The 18,637-nt window shown below is 32.5% G+C and overlaps 1 protein-coding gene across 1 annotated transcript in view; it reads right to left on the bottom strand.

The window, feature by feature from the left end:
* Positions 1-18,637, bottom strand: part of LOC139523060 (uncharacterized) — a 305,106-nt gene that overhangs the window by 120,154 nt on the left and 166,315 nt on the right. Inside the window, exons 104-109 of the mRNA XM_071316817.1 lie at positions 16,253-16,450; positions 14,136-14,339; positions 8,607-8,636; positions 8,089-8,118; positions 6,935-6,964; positions 6,109-6,306 (exon numbers count right to left, since the gene is read on the bottom strand). Of these exons, the coding sequence (XP_071172918.1) occupies positions 6,109-6,306; positions 6,935-6,964; positions 8,089-8,118; positions 8,607-8,636; positions 14,136-14,339; positions 16,253-16,450 (690 nt within the window). The remainder of the gene's footprint in view (positions 1-6,108; positions 6,307-6,934; positions 6,965-8,088; positions 8,119-8,606; positions 8,637-14,135; positions 14,340-16,252; positions 16,451-18,637) is intronic.

Here is an 18,637-nt window from a genome sequence, read left to right as displayed (position 1 = left end):
CAAAATGGTGGTGAAAAATGAGATAGAAACTATACTACATGCTGTTAATATAATATCGGCTTTTCAAACTGTGTCTACTAGTTTGAAAAAGGTATTATTTGGATGATAAGATCAAACATATGTTGTCTTTTTCAAGAGCAATGTTTTGATATTTGTTTTTGCATTTGTTATCATACCAAAAAGTTAAATTTCCATTTACTTTATATACAGGATTTCAGTTGATTTCTATGATGAGGAACTGTTGCTAGGGAAAAAGTAATGTACAATATAATTTTCCATAATGCATTCCAATTTATGACTCGTCTCGATGAAAAACCCTTAATCAATGTTATCACAACTTTCGGTTGCTTTGGAAATAATTTTCTTGCTATGAGGAAACAATTGGACATTTTTATAATGAAGATAAAGTTTCCATCCAGATAATTCATAAACAGTGAAATATTCTCAATGCTTTCTGAGAAAAAAAAATGATATTACAAGATTCAACCCATAAATCCATTACCATGGCAACAATGTTTAGCAAATTGTTTTAAGTTGGATCTAAAGATGAGACTTCGATGCATAACTGACAAAAACTTCACTTGTCTATCTGAAGAACGGTTGATATTTCATCAAAGTAAGCGTATTTACAACATTTTAATGAAATATCCAATGATATGAATGATTTTTTATGTTTTGTGTTTTAACGCCACTTTCAAGCACCGCGTTTAGGCTATTATGTGGCGGCCATTTTTTATTGATGGAGGCAGCCAGTGTGCTCGGAGAAAACCACCAACCTTCGATAGAAAAACAAACAATCCTAGTCAATTACAGTTGGAGTGCACCAGCACGAGCGGAGTTCAAAAACACCACCTTAGTGTTGACTGGCCAGTGATTACAGTAGGAACTACCTAGACCACTCGGCCGACTAAGCCCCGGAAATATCCTATGCAAATCAAGTATGTAAACAAACAGTTTCCATGGAGGAAAGAGTAAATCAAAAGCAATTGTATGGTAAATGTCTACTTTTATGCTTTCTTCAAAATGGGAGGACAACGAAAGCACTAAAGTTCACTGTAAATTGGACTGTATATTAAATCTGAACCAATAGTTACGAGCTAATAGATGCACATTTTGACAACTAAACAATTCGTTCATTTAAATGTTTGTATTAAACTTCAAAGGTATGAGATTGTTCACAATGAATCCGTTAACACTTTCCCGCCAGTTCAATCCAATTCAAGGTCTATTTCCTTTATAAAAAAAAAAGCGCTTGTTACACACGTCCACCAATAAAAAAGCATTATAAAGATAGAATAAATCTGGCGAAACACAATCTTACAAATAATTACAATTGTTCGTGAATGTGGCTGAAGTTGTTAGATGCAAAATCTGCGAAAACTCTTCTTAATTTAGTCAAAACCAGGAGTTCAATCGTCCGATTGTTCATTTAAATAAAGGCAACAGTAGTATAACGCTGTTCGAAATTCATAAATTGAGACAAAAAATAAAATCCGGGTTATAAACTCAAACTGACTGAAACCCATCAAATATAAGAGGAGAACTAGGACACAACAGAAACAAAACATTAAAATGTAACACACACAGAAACTCATATGGTTCGACCATACGCGTTTGGTCGGGATAATTAACAAGTTTACAGGTAATATTTAACTCTTCATAAGGTATAACCCTTGCAGATGTCACGTCATTAAAAAGACGATATCATTTCATTATATTATAATAAAAAAAATAAGCAGTTTCGTGCATTTAATTTTACACACTAGTCACTATAGTAAACCCATTTTATACATTTAGTCATTACCGACTTGTTGTTACGAGTGCATGGCAATATGTTGACTTAGGTAGATATTTCCATAATATCTTAATGACTGTTATGTAATTTCCCGAGACCTCGGTATCACTGCACGCAGCTAATAAGAAGGCTAGCTTTTCGCTCGAATGTAAATGTTGTCACTGCAAAGGATCGTGCACAATCAAGACGTGCAAATGCAGAAAAAGTTATGGTACCGTGTGGAAGTAAATGCCACCCTAAGCGTTAGTTTAAGAATACAATTCGCGATGAAGACTAACTGTGGCATCAATGTTTCTTTTTTATATAGCCTTTGACTTATAAAATTAATACATTTTCATGTAAACATCATTGTATTTTTTTAGATAAAGTTAATCATTATTTGAAAAAATACCTTTATGGTTCAAATAAAATTGAGAATGGAAATGGGGAATGTGCCAAAGAGACAACAACCCGACCATAGAAAAAAAACAACAGCAGAAGGTCACCAACATGTCTTCAATGTAGCGAAAAATTCCCGCACCCGGAGGCGTCCTTCAGCTGGCCCCTAAACAAATATATACTAGTTCAGTGATAATGAACGCCATACTAATTTCCAAATTGTACACAAGAAACTCAAATTAAAATAATACAAGACTAACGAAGGCCAGAGGCTCCTGACTTGGGACAGGCGCAAAAATGCGGCGGGGTTAAACATGTTTGTGAGATCTAAACCCCCCCCCCCCCCCCCCTTATACCTCTAGCCAATGTAGAAAAGTAAACGCATAACAATACGCACATTAAAATTCAGTTCAAGAGAAGTCCGAGTCTGATGTACTCATATGGTCCGGCCCGTTAATAACCAAACCAGTATATATACTCATATGGTCCGACAATACGCGTACGGTCGGACCTAGGAGTATACGCATATGGTCATGACAATACACGTATGGTCCAAATACTCATATGGTCCGGAACATAATTTTACAAATGAAAAACTGCCATTTTTTTTTTGGCAGTTATCTTTTTATAACCAATTTTATTTGCTAATTGAAAATTAAGCGGAATAAAATAATTTAAGACAAAAAAAAAGCTCAGACTCTGGCTTGTGTATACATAGTATGTTTATGATATCTAGCTGTCTGTCTTAAATTTCTTTTTTATGACAATTGAAAAGTAACCGACAACAAGTTGTTTTCAGAGTAGCCTTATGTTGACTTTTCATTGATTGATTTATGGTTGATTATTTAACATCCGGTGGAAAATATTTCAGGCATATTCAGGACGCATACATTTCAACATTCAGATAACTAGTTCTAATACCCCTCTCCCTATTATAATTTTGATTTAAGACAGTAAAATCGTCTGATTGAAATCAAATCTTAGTAGGAATGATCAAACTAGAATTTCAATGCATTTGAGTGATACCTTTTCAGAAACTGCTGACATTAATCTACCTTATGATCAAATAAAAAATAGGTGTCTTTCGCCTTATTTTTTTTGTGAAATTAGATCACAAAGTTTGTGCGACAAAAAGTTGGAAAAAAGCATTGCAATAATTGCCGATGTTTGGTAAGGATATTCTTATACAGACATTTTCAGAAAACGACATCTGTAACACGAATAAATTTTAAGCTACCTCTTTACAAGCAGAACACGAAAGTCGCTACTATGTATTGGCTTCCGAAGCTGCACAAAACACCTTTCAAATATAGATTTATTTCGTCTTCAACCCATTGTTCCACTTTTAATTGTCTATTCTTCTTACCAGTACACTTGGTACAATCAAAAACCTGATAACAAATTGTTCAACTAAGGCCTTTGAAAATAGTGGAATTTATTACTTTTGGAGTGTCAAATACTCGTTGGAAGTTCTTGACAAATTGCATGCTTATATTGGTAATTTTGAATCTGTTCAGTTTTGATTTTTCTACCCTCTATACAACATTGTCCACATTCTCATTAAGAAAAAATTAACACCTAATTAAATGAGCATTTAAAAAGTCAAAATGTGAATATATATGTGTAAACTCTTTTAGATCATTTTAAGTAGCAATAAACAAAAGCATTATGTCAATTGGACATGCTTTGATACTATATCTGCCCTTGAAATTTTACTAGATATCTTTTTTGTTCGCCTTGGAGATTCCGTATATCGTCAGGTTTTCTGAATTCCAATGGGGACTTACTGTGCACCACTTATTTCGGACCTGTTTTTGTATTGCTATGAGTTACAATGTATGACAAAAATCAGCAAGGACCCATTGAAACAACATCTGATACAAAAAATACTTTTAGATATTTGGATAATATATTGTCTCTCAATAATGACGACTTTAGTATATATACAAAAGAAATTTATACTGTTGAACTTAAGATAAAAAAGATGATTTTTCATTTCCTATCGTTAGTTATCCATTTTTAGATGTGGACTTCCCTTGTCACCATCTTACGGTGTTTACATATCTCAACTTGTACGATTCGCTCGTGTATGTAGCAACGTTTAAGATTTTAACAAGAGAAATTTATTTATTACTGAAAAATTAATGCACCAGGGTTTTCGATATCACTTACTAAATTTTATCATCGGTATAAGGACATCATTCGTAAATATAGCTCAACATGCATACTTCTTATACGATCAGGTATTTCACATTCAATCTTTTATGGTAATATGCTTTATAAAGCACACAAATGTCAGTATTTACCGCAGAAGCTAACAAAACTTTTATATAAACTTATCAAGTAGGGATAAATTTACGACACGGTTGTCAGGTCAGTAAAGATTGCATATTTTGGCTTTAATACTGATTCACTTATAGGGTCTTTGTAACACATTTATTTAAAAAACAGTTGTTGGCATGACACGGGTTCTCTCTCATTTATGTTATAATGGTATGATAATAAACCCCTAACGAAAGGGATTGTGCTTGATATTCATATGATGAAGACATAATCTTTCAATCAGTTTAATTGAAGTTTGAAGCTGGCATGTCAGTTAATTGTTAGTAGTCTGTTGCTATTTATGTATTATTGTCGTTTTGTTTATTTTCTTTTGTTACATCTTCTGACATCGGACTCGGACTTCTCTTGAACTGAATTTTAATGTGCGTATTGTTATGCAATTACTTTTCTACAGTGACTAGATATATAGGGTAGGGTTGAGATCTCATAAACATGTTTTACTTCGCCGCATTTTTGCGCCTGTCCGAAGTAAGGAGCCTCTAGCCTTTACTAGTATTGTATTTTGTTTAATTTTAGTTTCTTGTGTATAATTTGGAGTTTAGTATGGCGTTCTGAACTAGTACATATATTTGTTTAGGGGCCAGCTGAAGGACGCCTCCATGTGCTGGAATTTCTCGCTGCATTGAAGAGCTGAAGGTGACCTTCTGCTGTTGTCTGTTTCTATGGTCGGGTTGTTGTCTTTTGACACATTTCCCATTTCCATTCTCAATTTTATTTTTATGTCATGCAGAAAACAGCCTATATTACATACATTACATAATCTTGATATTCATATAAACCCCCCAAGAAGGTTATTTTTATCACCAGCTATCCAAAAATGAATTTTATTGCACGCTAGTTGTCATATTTGAACAATAATATTTCCTAGTACACGGATGCCCCTTCCACACTATCATTTTCTATGTCCAGTGGACCGTGAAAATGGGGTGTAATCTCTTATTTGGCATTAAAATAAGATATTTTTTATTATACGGAACATGTGTAATAACTTTCAAGTTTATTGGACTTCAACTTCATCAAAATCTACCTCGACCAAATCTCTTGAAACTTGAAGAAGACAGACGGACGAACAGACGTTCGAACGGACGGACGAACAGAAGCACAGACCAGAAAATATGATGCCCATAAATGGGGCATAATAATCCACAGGGGCAAAAATGCGAAACTTCACATTTAACTTAAGAGTGCTACCTTACACAGATTGACCTCAACAACAAAACAGATCGTACTATAATTAAATATGACTTTTTTCCTTGCAAAGTAAAGCAAGGCTTTAGTTAATAGAAAAGTTTCTATTCCAAGACAGTATTTTATCTAATTATCAATATCCTGAAATAAACAGAACTATTTAGAAGGTGATTATTTTCGATGAAGGATTATTTATCATATGATATTAAGTTTTTTCGAAAGTTTACAAAAAGTATTAAACCTAAAATAAATTTAGTTCATAGTTTGACAACTACAGAATATCATATAAACAAGTCTTAAATTGTGTATCATTTTAAAATAATTTTTAAAAGTAAACATTATTATTTATCACACGTCAATTAATTTTGAATCTTATCACGAGTGCAATTTTTCGGACTTCTTACCACAGCAATCTTTTCTGTTAATAATATTTATCTGTTTTACGTTGACTGCCTTCCCCAAATCAACACTCCAATATGCATTGTTTTGTTTTTTTGTGGCTGTAAACGTATTTTCCTCTCCATCAACTGCCTGTGAAGCAGCATATTTTGAATGATATGTTGAACTCTGCGATGCTTTTCTTCGTAGGGCATAGTTAATTCCTGAAGGAAATTAAAACATTTACAAATTAACATATGCATATATGCTCCAGTTGGAACAGTATTTCAGAATTTACATTTCATATCATGATTTCCAGAGTTTCTGCTTATAAGAAGCAGTACAACCAAGAGTACCGATATGTTTCGAATGTCGTAACCATTATCGCGTCCATTTTATCACATTTACATTTTATATCTCCACTGGTATAGGTGCAAATTTCTTGCCTGGTGCATTTTTGAATTCGAGTGTCACTGATGGGTCTTCTGTAGACGAAACGCGCGTCTAGCGCAAATATAATCCGGGTATCTATGCTGAGTTTGTTTATAACCACTGGTCGATACCACTATCATACATTTTTTATATCATGATATACATTTATATTTCAAAACTATTTTGTTCTGTAAATTCTTTTAAAAACTAAATGAATGACTACTTGTGAAAAAACTCAGTAAAGTTGGCTGGCCTCTGAAAAAAACCCAGGTATTGCTAGTTCTGTCTTCTATGTGGTTCATATTTATTTCTTCTTGCTCTCTTCAATCTTTTAAAGTGTGACCACTATTATATTATTTTATACAGAATAACAGTAATAAAATCAGTTAGTTGATCTTATGAGAGAAACTAGTATCTTACCTTTTGGTTTTGCAGGAATTACTTTTTTCCCTAAAATATAAGAGCAAAGATTTCATGTCCAAGCAGAATTGTCAATATCTTGCTTTCGTATCTAAATTGTCCATGCAAAAATTTAGCAGATAATTCAAACTACACACAGATTGGCGTTTAAACATGAAATTTTAGGGTATAAATAGATGCAATCATGTTGATATTGTTGTAATTATTATAATTAAGTAATAATAAGAGGCACGTTGTTACAAAAACGATTTCTTAATTTTTTTTAATTTGTTTTTTAGATTTTACATGAGTTACTAAAATAAAAAACATGAACTAAGGATTTGTTATTCATTGTTTATATACTGGATGTTATATTACAAATAAACATATTCCAAAGTAAAATAGCAAAGCTTTTAACGTTATAGGTACAAGTGTTCCCTTTTTTCGTAAAGTATTAAATTGATGAGAAGCGTTGATTTGAATCATACGCAAGCCTTCTAATAAAACAATACTTGTATCGAATTTTATCTTATGATTTTATTTCGTAACACATGCAGATGTATCTTCTTTTTCTCATCTTCAGAAGGAGTTGATCTGCCTATGTAATCAGTTAAAAACCTACTAATAAGGGAACTGTTGACCATAGTTGACCATAGTTGTTTAATTAGTAAAATTGAGAAAAAATGTTAACAAGAAGCAAATAGGCACAATCTACATTATCATTTATTGACCAATCAAAGAACATCAAAATTTTGGCCTGCATTTGAATAACATAATTACATATTAAAGGTTAAAACAGACCCATGGATATAAAAGTTCAGTTAACCAAACATGATCGGATATGTAACGGACAGAAAATTTGATTTCTTAATTTTTCCTTATCATTGATGGATGTACATCTATCAAAAATACATTTCTTTAAGATTCACATAATTTTTTAAACCAAATAAATTAAATTTGCTTGTTATGAATTAAGGCATTTGGTAAAGATATGTTTTTCCTAATCAATATGCATTTTAGTCTTCTTTGTTGCTAGTTTTGTCTTTTTATGTGTTATATATTTGTTTCTTTTTGCTTACTTCAATTTTTTAACTCGTGCACAATATAATTGTTTTCAATACAAAATAGCGGTTATATATCAAAAGTTGGTTCAATGTCAGAGACTCATATCTTACCTTTTGGTTTTGCAGTTTTTACTTTTTTCCCTAAAATAAAGTGCAATAGTTCTAAATTTTTCAAAATGTATAAAAATAATTACAAATAATTCATGATTTTTTTTAATTTCATGCAGTCTGACTCAACTTGGATTATAACCTACTATTCAAAAGTAAAAACACAAAAATACTGAACTCCGAGGAAAATTCAAAAAGGAAAGTCCAAAATCTAATGGCAAAATCAAAAGTCAAAACACATCAAACGAATGGATAACAACTGTCATATTCCTGACTTGGTACAGGCATTTTCTAATGTAGACAAGAGCAAGGAATTGACTATCTATGCAGCATTTTTATAGCGGGTATACATGGTTTTAGCAAACTTATTTTTATTATGTAATTTCTTTTGAAAACTAAACAAACGACTACTTGGTAAAAAAAATCGACAATTTTTTCAACGTGAGACCAATATTGTATTTTTTATTACTAACAGTAATAATAGCACTAAGTAGATCCTATGATAAAAACTAGTATCTTACCTTTTGGTTTTGCAGGAATTACTTTTTTCTCTAAAATATAAGAGCAATGATTTTACGTGCATGTGGATTTGATGATATCATGTGTCGATATTCAAATTGTGCATACAAAATTTTCACTGCCAAAAAACACAGCATTTTTACAGTGTTGTCTCCCCTAACAAGATGTATATTTAATCGAATTTTTAATCTAATTTTAATCATTTAACCTATTCTAATGGAAGCTAATTAACTAGTTTTGTCAAACAAATACAAAAAACATGATACTTTTCACCAAATATGTAAATAAAAAGGAATTTCCCTCCATGGTTATTTTGAGTCGGGGAATAACCCCTACTTTTTTTTATACGAAACTGTTAGCATTATAAAAAAATACAATGCTATTTTCAGTGTTTTGTACAGGTTGTCTGTCACTGTGCACAACAGGTAAACATAGAACTCAAGGCGATAAACCAGCGAACTCCAGGTCAGAAAACACTGTCAATTATCCAAACATATTATCAACACTGATCTGTTTTCATACTTGTTTGAACTCTAAATAAATTTGATTTATCAAAGTGATCTAAAATTACTAATGGAAAGATTGGAAGGAGTATGTGTATATTTTTACTCATAGTTTACTCTTCCATAGCATTGGTAGGGGACAACAAAAACTTGCTATATAAACACTATGGCATACTTGTTAGTTATATTACTACTGACTTGTCAATTTTATGTGTCCATGTTTAAATTGTTAGTGCAAAAATTAGCAGATAATTAAAACTAAACAGATTGGCGATAAAACATGATTTTTTTTTATAAATATATAAGGTCATTAGTTTTTATCGTCTAATACCGGCGTCACACATCAGCGTTTAGCTCCGACGTACGCCGGGCGTGTTAAAAAAATCATGTCTATCTGTCTATCCGCTAGTAATTTTGGATGCATTCAACCTGTCAATCGTTCCTTTAACGTGTTCATTGTATTGGACGTATTTGAAACGCGTCCCGGTCGTGTATTGTACGTTCTATTTTGGGGTGTTTGTTACAAACACAACCGCATACGTTTTAGTTAAATTTGAACGATCTTGAAGCGTATACAACGTGCCTTAAACGTATTTCAAACTTATCTGCAGCGCGTTATGTATAACGTGCGTGTAGCGTGAAGGTATACGCTAGACACACGCTTGAGCTGGATGAAAATTTTTATGCTGCATAAAAAATTCCTGAAGTTGTAGCGTTCGCCAAGCGTATTTCGACGTACTTAAAACTTATTTAACGCGCGTTTAACGATTGCTTAGCGTTCCTCTGGCGTGCAACTAACGCATACCCATTTTGTCTTTACGTTTGGTGCACGTCGGTCTGTACGCCAATGTATGACGCCGGCATAAATTGTTATTCATTAGTCATTTCTTGACCTTTCATAGTTTACTATTCGGTATTTCTTCTTATTGTTGAAGGACGTACCGGACCCTATAGTTGTTAATTTTTATGTCCTTTGATTGAAATATAGTTCCCTGCAAATGATGGGGAGTTACTCTCGAGTTGCTCACATTGATGTAATAGTTAAAAATCCGGCAGAAAAGATATAATAACCAAAAGGAATAAAATACAGAAAGACTACCTATATTTCTCAAAAGTTATAATGCATTTATATATTTGACCCATACAGATCAACGATTGCTGTTTAACTTTCCTGGGTGATTGTGTTGTTAATTCTTTTCTTTTCATTAAAATATAAGAGCCAGTCAAATTTTGAAAAAAAACGTCTTCTTAGATAAAACTATTTAAAGATAAAGCAGTATTTTGTTCCTCAATGCTCTTTGTACTCTTTTGGCTTTATACAGTGGAGATCAGTTCTAACCTCTCATAAATTCTGTCAGAATCTGTCAGGAGAACTGTTCTAGAACAGTATGTAGAACTGTCAGCCTGACACCTTTTAGTCAGTTCTAGGTTAGAACTGTTCTAGCTAGAACTGATTTGGTCAGTTCTACCTAGAACTGATTTGGACAGTTCTAGCTAGAACTGATCCTGACAGTTTTACCCTAGAACTGATCCTGACAGTTCTAGCTAGAACTGACCAGATATTTGGTCAGTTCTACTTCTAGAACAGTTCTACGGTTAGAATTGATTTCAAATTCTACGGCTAGAATTGATTTATAAATTCTACGGCCAGAATTAATTTATAAATTCTACGGCTACAATTGATTTATAAATTCTACGGCTAGAGTTGATTTATAAGTTTGAAGAAATATTTGTCATAATATAAAGGCTTCGGCAAAATAGCGATTAATATTATATAGAGTTTTGCTATTTTGCCGGTTTTATTTCAGATTTATAATCGGCAAGAGAACATGTTTAACCTCGCCATATTCTGCATGTATGTGCCTGTTCCAAGTCAGGAGCCTGTTATTCAGTGATTATCTTTGTTGATGTATTACATAAATTATTTGTTTTTCTTTCATTTTTTGAACATAAATTAAGCCGTTAATATTGGGGGGGGGGGGGGGCATTATTATTTCATTTATTTTACATTTGTCATTCGGGGAGTCAGGATGACTCGTTTTACATAACAAAATTATCTGACCTTAATGTAATACGTTATTCCGGCCCAAACCACCAGGGACGGATCCAGCAGTTTTAAAAAAAAAGGGGGGGGTGGGGTCCAACTAAAATTTATTGTCCTCATTCAAATGCATTGATCTTCCATAAAAAAGGTGCTGTACAGTAATTCAGTTATAATTTTAGGTCAAGAGGGACTGTAATATATACAAGTTATAGCAATATTGGAAAACAATGACCTCAAAATTTTGTACGCATGAATTTATAGTGCCAGCATGTCCTCTTTATATTCAAAGTATTGAATCCTAAACAAATATCAGTAGTTTTCATACTTCAGACTGAGTAGTGTAATAAAATCTTTTGACCGCATCAATCTAAACTGACCTTATTTGCTCTTTCGTTCTGCAAATCTATATAGCTGTACAGTAATTCAGCTATAATTTTACGTCAAGAGGGACTGTAATATATACAAGTTATAGCAATATTGGAAAACAATGACCTCAAAATTTTGTTCGCATGAATTTATAGCGCCAGCATATCCTCTTTTTATTCAAAGTATTGAATCGTAAACAAATATCAGTAGTTTTCATACTTCAGACTGAGTCGTGTAATAAAATCTTTTGACCGCATCAATCTAAACTGACCTTATTTGCTCTTTCTTTCTGCAAATCTATATAGCTGTACAGCAATTCAGTTATAATTTTAGGTCAAGAGGGACTGTAATATATACAAGTTATAGCAATATTGGAAAACAATGACCTCAAAATTTTGTACGCATGAATTTATAGTGCCAGCTTGTCCTCTTTTTATTCAAAGTATTGAATCGAAAACAAATATCATTAGTTTTTAAACTTCAGACTGAGTCGTGTCATAAAATCTTTTGACTGCATCAATCTAAACTGACCTTATTTGCTCTTTCTTTCTGCAAATCTATATAGCTGTACAACAATTCAGTTATAATTTTAGGTCAAGAGGGACTGTAATATACAAGTTACAGCAATATTGGAAAACAATGACCTCAAAATTTTGTTCGCATGAATTTATAGTGGCAGCATGTCCTCTTTTTATTCAAAGTATTGAATCGTAAACAAATATCAGTAGTTTTCATACTTCAGACTGAGTCGTGTAATAAAATCTTTTGACCGCATCAATCTAAACTGAACTTATTTGCTCTTTCTTTCTGCAAATCTATATAGCTGTACAGTAATTCAGTTATAATTTTAGGTCAAGAGGGACTGTAATATATACAAGTTATAGCAATATTGGATAACAAAGACCTCAAAATTTTGTTCGCATGAATTTATAGTGCCAGCATGTCCTCTTTTTATTCAAAGTATTGAATCGTAAACAAATATCAGTAGTTTTCATACTTCAGACTGAGTTGTATAATAAAATCTTTTGACCGCATCAACCAAAACTGACCATATTTGCTTTTTTATGTGAGTCTATATAGTTGAACAGTACTTCGGTTATATTTTTTTTACTGTAGTATATATAAATAACTGCAATATTGGAAATTGAACAAACATGACTAACTTATGTCTATGGGCGCTGATAACACAATAACGACAGAAGACCCATTACATCCAAACTTAAATTATTAAATAATGAACCGTCACAAAAAGTGAATTTTTATTTAGTCAGTAGTTCATGATGGGTTTTTTTTAAACAGAACTATTTAAGGGAATCATCCAACACTCACATCACTGATTCATATACTTTATTTTAAAATGAAAAGTACATGTATGAGAAGTTCTCTTCTTGGAAAGGTATACTGACTATACTGTTAATATAATTTGAAGAAGGAAAATGATTGGTTTTGTTTGTAGCCTTACGTCCAGTGGCAAATATTTCATTCATGTTCAGATCGAGTATATTTTTCTGACGTTCCAGACTCCCAGATATTATTCATTATCGTTATGGATAAGTTTGGCAACGAGATAATGCAAATCTGAGACCTCAGTGCAAATCTCGAGGTGCAAATGTACAAAGTTTTCTTGCTTTTAACAACACTGTGTTCATTACTATGATATCCCATAATTCATCCACTGTACAATTTTCGTTTGAGCATTTGTCCAAACAGAATCTTAAATCATGAATGTAAATCCAAGGCAAACAAGGTAAATTAAGATTAAATTTACTTGAATTAAATGCAGAGTTATAATTATGAAGAGACTGTTAAAAACGGGGAACAAAGAAACGCAAACAATGATGTTTCATTTTCAATCTCATAAAAATATTACTCCGATGAGTTGGATAACCTCCTATCCACCGATATTTGTATATGTAAATTTTGATCAGTAAAAAATATAGAAAAATCTGCTATTATATATAGTAAAGTAATTGGAACTGATTTTTTCTTCTAAATTCTAAATTGCCCTTTCTGCAGTGACGTCATTTAGAACTGTTCTACAGTCCTGACTGATTTGGTCAGTTCTGCTGACAGTTCTACGGTTAGAACTGATTTGGTCAGTTCTACCTAGAACTGATCCTGACAGTTCTACCCTAGAACTGATCCTGACAGTTCTATCTAGAACTGATTTAGTCAGTTCTACCTAGAACTGATCCTGACAGTTCTACCTAGAACAGTTCTAGGGTAGAACTGTTCTAGCTAGAACTGTTCTAGGACAGGTTAGAACAGTTCTATGACAGAATATTCTGACAGTTCTAATGAGAGGTTAGAAGTGATCTCCACTGTAACTATTTTGATCTGAGCGTCACTGGTGAGTCTTATTGAGACGAAACGCACGTCTGGCGTCTTAAATTATAAACCTGGTACGTTCGGTAACTATTTAGTTCATTTCAACTCAACAATTTTATAACAATTTTTCGATTTTCTTGGAAATCATAATCAACGTACTTTTTTAAATTCTTTGTCCCAAATTTAAGCAGCAAAATTAACGGGTTTTCTGTTTTCCCTTTATCAATAAAACGGATGTCAGTACAAACATACAACCAGATAGATTTTTAAATAAATCTTAAAATGTTTACCTGTATGGCCTATCACTTGAACTTCTGCCAAACTAAGATATCCCTTTCCGCTTCTCAAAATTTTCACATAGCGGCCTGAGATTGGAGTCTTGCATGTTAACACTATGAATTGTCCATTTTTACCAGGTCCTTTAAAATTACTACAATGTTCCATCTTATGAAGATTTTGTCCAACTGTAACCGCTATATTCCTCAGTCTATTACCTAAAAAGATATCAATATGAAGAGTATAGACATTGTTCTTCAATCTTCAATTTGTCTGTACCAATCCTCATATCACCGATTGTATAGAAAATAGTAAGTACACTCTTATTAATCAAACACTTTTCAGTATCGAACATGTTTTAATTAAAAAAGACAAATTATTTTGTTTTTCGTATAAAAGTATATACATATCAAGAGGGTTTGCCAACTGGAAGATCAAAACCATATTCTAAAACAACTCCATTCGATCATCAGGTTTCGATCTAGTTGATTTTTCCAACGTGTTATTAGAAAAATATATATACTTAAAGATCGTTCTGTATTAAACAGGTAAAGTTTTCACAATGAAGGATGAAACAAAGTAGACAATTTTCAATTTAAAATAATGGAGGCCTTTATCAAGAAGTGCGATCCAATAAGGATCAATTTGATTTGGTCTCTAGAACAAAAGCAAAAGTAGGGCAAATACCTGCTTTTCGCTAAAAATTTAAACAATTGAATTACATCTTTATATTGGGAGGGCAACGCAAATGCAAAATTTGGCTTTAAATTGGACTGTATATTAAATCTGAACCAATATTGACGATCTAATAGATGCACATTTTGATACACTAAACATTTTGTTTGTTTAACTGTTTATATTCTAAAAGTGCTAAACTTCAAAGGTATGAGATATACTACGTAAATAGTATACCAGTTTTATTCACGTTTAACTCCCATTTAGATCTATTTCCTTCTAAATAATAAAAAAAAAAAACACCAGCCACACACGTGCACCGATATAAATCGTCATAAAAAAAATGGCGAGACACACATCCTGACAAATAACTACAGTGGTTCTTGCATATGGCTAAAGTCGTTACAGGCAAGATCTGCCAAAACATTACTATATTTAGTCAAAACTATCGTATGATTGCTCTTCAAATCGTCTTATATGACATCATTGCTGTTGTTATACGCCAGAGCTTACAAATTTGTTATTTATTAGATATTTTACATTTTATATCTTTCTTCAAATTAACACTTGAATAGCATAAATTAGATAACATGGAATTTTAGGACCAAACTCTTCCTATATCAGAAGCGTGTATTTTTACAAATGGAAACCTTCGATTTTTTTGGATGTTCTCTATCCATATTTCTTTTTGAGAAACAATTATAAAGCCATATTCAACAAGTGACTTTCAGAAAAGCCTTAATTTTACTGATCATTGGTTGATTTCTTGTGAGCCATTTAACATCCGTTCGAAAATATTTTAGGCATATTCAAGACACATACATTTCAGTATTTAACGAACTGTTAGATGGTTAGTTTCAATACCCCTCCCCAATGTAAGTTTTGATTGAAGAGAGTTATATCGTCTAATTAAAATAAATTCTTAGAATGAATGATTTTAACCGTCGATCAAGTGACCCGAAAAATCAGCAGATATCGTCCTCTTTATTCACTTAATCTATATGGCCCAAAATTCCAGAAAGGTTACAATTTCATATACTAGATCATGAAACCGCTTTTCAAATTTCATTCCTTTTTTAGTATCTTGTTTTCTTGATACTAAACAGAGTGACCTCATAAACAAAATAGATCGTTCTTTTATGAAATGTGACTAATATGTGAAATATTTTCTCTAAAGACAGTATTGTATTTAATTATATATATCCTGAAATTTAAAACAGTGTTAAAGGTGATTTTTTTATGAGCGGATTATTTATTATATGACATAAAACTTCTAAAGATATGAAATCAGTACTAAACTTAAATCAATTTAGTTGAGAGTTTTATGATTAACATATTATCATATAAACGTGTCTATTAAAGTGCATTATTTAAAAATTAAAAGTTAACACTCATTTAACACACGTCAATTTATTTTGAATCTTATTACAAATGTACTTTTCTTCTGACTCCTTACCACAGCAATTTTTTCTGTTAATAATATTGATCTGCTTTACGCTGACAGTTTTCCCCAAATCAACACTCCAATATGGATTGTTTTGGTGCTTTGTGTGTGTAAACGTGTTTTCCACTCCATCGACTGCCTTTGAAGCAGGAAATCTTGAATTGTGTGTTGAACTCTGTGATGCTTTTCTTCGAAGGGCATAGTTATATCCTGTAGGAAATTAATACACTTAAAAAATTAACATACGCATATATGCTCCAGTTGATTAAATATTCCAGAATTTGTATTTCTTATCAATATTTCCACTATAGAAGGTTGCTGCTTACAAGAATGCTATACAACAAAGAGATCAATAAGTGATGTTAAAATCACCCCTTTGCAAAGTCTTCGACCGCCAGCAAGAATTGCATGCTTATATTGATGATTTTGAATCTGTTCAAAGTTTTGATTTTTCTACCCTGTATACCACATTGCCTCACATTCTCATTAAGAAAAAATTCACACACCTAATTAAATGGGCATTCAAAAAATCAGAATGTGAATATATATGTTCAAACTCTTTTAGGTCATTTTTTAGTAGCAATAAACAAAAAAACTATGTTAATTGGACATGCTTTGATACTATATATGCTCTTGAATTTTTACTAGATAACATTTTTGTTCGCTTTGGGGATTCCGTATATCGCCAGAGTATCGGAATTCCAACGGGGACTAACTGTGCACCACTTATTGCGGACCTGTTTTTGTATTGTTATGAGTTACAATTTATGACAAAAATAAGCAAAGACCCATCGAAACAACATCTGATAAACAAATTTAATAATACTTTTAGATATTTGGATGATATTTTGGCTCTCAATAATGACGACTTCAGTATGTATATTAATGAAATTTATCCTGTTGAACTTACTTTAAATAAAGCTAATACTAACAATGACCACTGCCCTTTTCTCGATCTTGATATCTATATCACTAATGGAAAGCTGAATACTAAAATTTATGATAAAAGGGATGATTTTTCATTTCCTATCGTTAATTATCCGTTTTTAGATGGTGACGTTCCCTTGTCACCATCTTACGGTGTTTATATATCTCAACTTGTACGATTCGCTCGTGTATGTAACAATGTTTTAGATTTTAACGAGAGAAATTTATGTATTACTGAAAAATTATTACACCAGGGTTTTCGAGATCACAAACTAGTCAAAACATTTACTAAATTTTATCATCGGTATAAAGACATCATTCGTAAATATAGCTCAACATGCAGACTTCTAATACGTTCAGGTATTTCACATCCAATTTTTTATGGAAATATTCTTTATAAAGCACAAAGGTGTCAGTATTCACCTCAGAAACTTACAAAACCTTTGAATAGACTTATTAAGAAGGGATATAATTACGATACTGTTGTCAAGTCATTAAAAATTGCATATTTTGGCGTTAATATTGAGTCACTGATAAGGTCTTTGCATCGGAACTAAACACATTTATTCTAATAACAGTTGTTGGCATGACACGGGTTATGTTCTTCTCATATATGTTATGATGGTATGATACTAAACCCCTTACGGGAAGGATTGTGCCTGATGTTCATATGATGAAATCATAATCTTTCAGTCAGTTTAATTGAAGTCTGGAGCTGACATGTCAGTTAACTGCTAGTAGTCTGTTGTTATTTATGTATTATTGTCATTTTGTTTATTTTCTTTGGTTACATCTTCTGACATCAGACTCGGACTTCTCTTGAACTGAATTTTAATGTGCGTATTGTTATGCGTTTACTTTTCTACATTGGTTAGAGGTATAGGGGGAGGGTTGAGATCTCACAAACATGTTTAACCCCGCCGCATTTTTGCGCCTGTCCCAAGTCAGGAGCCTCTGGCCTTTGCTAGTCTTGTATTATTTTAATTTTAGTTTCTTGTGTACAATTTGGAAATTAGTATGGCGTTCATTATCACTGGACTAGTATATATTTGTTTAGGGGCCAGCTGAAGGACGCCTCCGGGTGCGGGAATTTCTCGCTACATTGAAGACCTGTTGGTAACCCTCTGCTGTTGTTTTTTATTTGGTTGGGTTGTTGTCTCTTTGACACATTCCCCATTTCCATTCTCAATTTTATTTGTCAAGAAATATCTGATTCACAGATGACGATAGATATGTTTAGCTTGTCATAACCACTCCCCATATTATTTCCACAGTATAGGACTTACAGGATTAGCCTTATCACCGGGTTTGTACGTACATGAGCAGCACAACGGGTGTCACATGCGGTGCAGGATATGCCCACCCTTCGACCACTTGATTTACCTCCAATCTTTTGAAGGTGTTCGTCTTACTCAGTCTCAAGTCTTCGATAAAGTGTTGAGTATGCTGTTTTCCTTTTGATCAATTTAA

This window comes from Mytilus edulis, chromosome 5 (genome assembly GCF_963676685.1).
Source record: "Mytilus edulis chromosome 5, xbMytEdul2.2, whole genome shotgun sequence".
NCBI classification, from domain to species: Eukaryota; Metazoa; Mollusca; class Bivalvia; order Mytilida; family Mytilidae; genus Mytilus; species Mytilus edulis.
Note: the sequence above shows the minus strand (reverse complement) of the source record. Positions and strands in the feature narration are given on the sequence as shown.